Here is a 2031-nt window from a genome sequence, read left to right on the forward strand (position 1 = left end):
CCGTGCGCACTGGCGTCCCCACTGGCCCCACCGCAGGTCATTGAGCACGCCAAGGAGACGGAGCGGATGATCGAGGGCTACGGGGGGCTGGCCTCCGACCTGCTCACCTGGATCGAGCAGACCATCGCTTCCCTCAACAGCCGCAGCTTTGCCAACTCGCGCTGGCTGGAGTGCAGCACCAGCTGCAAGCCTTCAGCACCTACCGCACCGTGGAGAAGCCCCCCAAGTGAGCACCCCCGAGCCCCCCATGCCCACACGGTGCTGTTGAGCACCCGTGGGTGACCCGAGCTGAGCTTTCTCTGGGGCAGGTTTCAGGAGAAGGGTAACCTGGAGGTGCTGCTCTTCACCATCCAGTCACGGATGCGAGCCAACAACCAGCGTGTCTACACCCCACATGAGGGGCGCCTTGTCTCCGACATCAACCGGGTACGAGGCCCATCCCAGCAGCCGCGCCATGTGCCATGCCTTGGGGACATGTGGCTGCACCTGTGTGTGATCTGGGGTCAGATCTTTCCCCACTATCCCCAGGGATTTGCTCCCCAAGCTGTCCCGGGGTAGGTCTGGGATGTCCTGGGGCAGCTCAGGTCCATCCCAGGGCAGATTGGGTCTGTTCTAGAGCAAGTCATGTCCATCTCCTGGGGCAGGTTGGGTTCACCCCAGAGCAGTTTTGGTCCTAGGGTAGTTGGGGTTCATCTCCCAGGGTAATTCAGGTCCATCTCAGGGAAATTTGGGTCTGTCTCCTTGGGGGCGGGTTGGGTCCATCCCAGGGCAGTTCAGATCCATCTCCTTGGGGGCAGATTTGGTCTATTCCAGAGCAGTTCAGGTCCTAGAGCAAGTCAGGTCTATCTCCTTGGGGGCAGGTTGGGTCCAGCTCCCAGCGCAGTTCAGGTCCATCCCGGGATACACTGAGTCTATCCTGGAGCAGGTCAGGTCCATCCCAGGTCAGGTTGGGTTCCTCCAGCCATGCTCCCCTACTCACAGTCTTGTTGGGGTTCACCAGCAGAATGAGACACAGGGGAGAGATGGGATGTGGGTGTTGCCCCCCATCCGTTACCTCCTTCCCTCAGGCTTGGGAGCAGCTGGAGAAAGCGGAGCACGAGCGGGAGCTGGCACTGCGCAACGAGCTCATCCGTCAGGAGAAGCTGGAGCAGCTGGCACGGCGTTTTGACCGCAAGGCAGCCATGCGGGCAGCCTGGCTGAGCGAGAACCAGCGGCTGGTGGCCCAGGTAAGGCCGGGGACACCCACCCCCGGCTCCAGGATGCTCTCTTGGAGCCTCACCATGGGCTCTGTGCCGCTCCAGGATAACTTCGGCCAGGACTTGCCGGCAGTGGAGGCGGCTAAGAAGAAGCACGAGGCCATCGAGACGGACACGGGCGCCTGCAGTCCATCGAGGCAGTGGCGAAGGAGCTGGAGGGGGAGGGCTTCCACGCCACCCAGCGCATCAACGCGCGCAAGGATAACATCCTCCGGCTGTGGGAACAGCTCCAGGAGCTGTTGGCTGCCCGGCGCCAGCGCTTGGAGATGAACCTCGCCCTGCAGCACCTCTTCCAGGAGATGCTCCATAGCATCGACTGGATGGATGAGGTCAAGGTGAGCCACGGGTGACCATGGGAGGCAGATGAGGTGCTGGGGTGCTGGCAGTGGCTTTTGGGTACCAGTGGGTGCTGTGTGCTGCAGCTGGCTGCGGGTGACAGCTGGGGATCTCCCTCAGGTGCGGCTGACATCGCCTGAATCTGGGAAGCACCTTCTGGAGGCGGAGGAGCTGCTGCAAACCCACCGGCTGCTGGAGGTGGCCCTGCAGGCAGAGAAGACACGGGCCATCAGCGCTGCCGCCCTCCGCTTCGCCGACACCGAGGGTAGGTGCGCCAGGATGCCCCGGGACCGCAGCAAGGCTGGGGGAAGCCGGGATGACCTGCTGACGGGCAACTGCCCTGCTCCCTGGCCAGGCTACCGTCCCTGTGACCCCAGAGTCATCCGGGACCGTGTGAACCACCTGAAGCTGTGCCGGCAAGAGCTGCAGGTGCTGGCGG

At 63.2% G+C, this 2031-nt stretch overlaps 1 protein-coding gene across 1 annotated transcript in view; it reads left to right on the plus strand.

Annotated features, from left to right (window-relative positions):
* Nucleotides 1-2021, plus strand: part of LOC104515465 (spectrin beta chain, erythrocytic-like) — a gene marked incomplete at its 3' end in the record, with an annotated part of 3714 nt that extends 1693 nt beyond the window's left edge. Inside the window, 8 exon segments of the mRNA XM_010159438.1 lie at nucleotides 35-159; nucleotides 162-226; nucleotides 309-426; nucleotides 1068-1226; nucleotides 1302-1371; nucleotides 1374-1591; nucleotides 1713-1857; nucleotides 1948-2021. Coding sequence (XP_010157740.1) covers nucleotides 35-159; nucleotides 162-226; nucleotides 309-426; nucleotides 1068-1226; nucleotides 1302-1371; nucleotides 1374-1591; nucleotides 1713-1857; nucleotides 1948-2021 — 974 coding nt within the window.
* Nucleotides 2022-2031: the final 10 nt, after the last annotated feature.

This window comes from Eurypyga helias, unplaced genomic scaffold, assembly GCF_000690775.1.
Source record: "Eurypyga helias isolate BGI_N326 unplaced genomic scaffold, ASM69077v1 scaffold35689, whole genome shotgun sequence".
Classification (NCBI taxonomy): Eukaryota; Metazoa; Chordata; class Aves; order Eurypygiformes; family Eurypygidae; genus Eurypyga; species Eurypyga helias.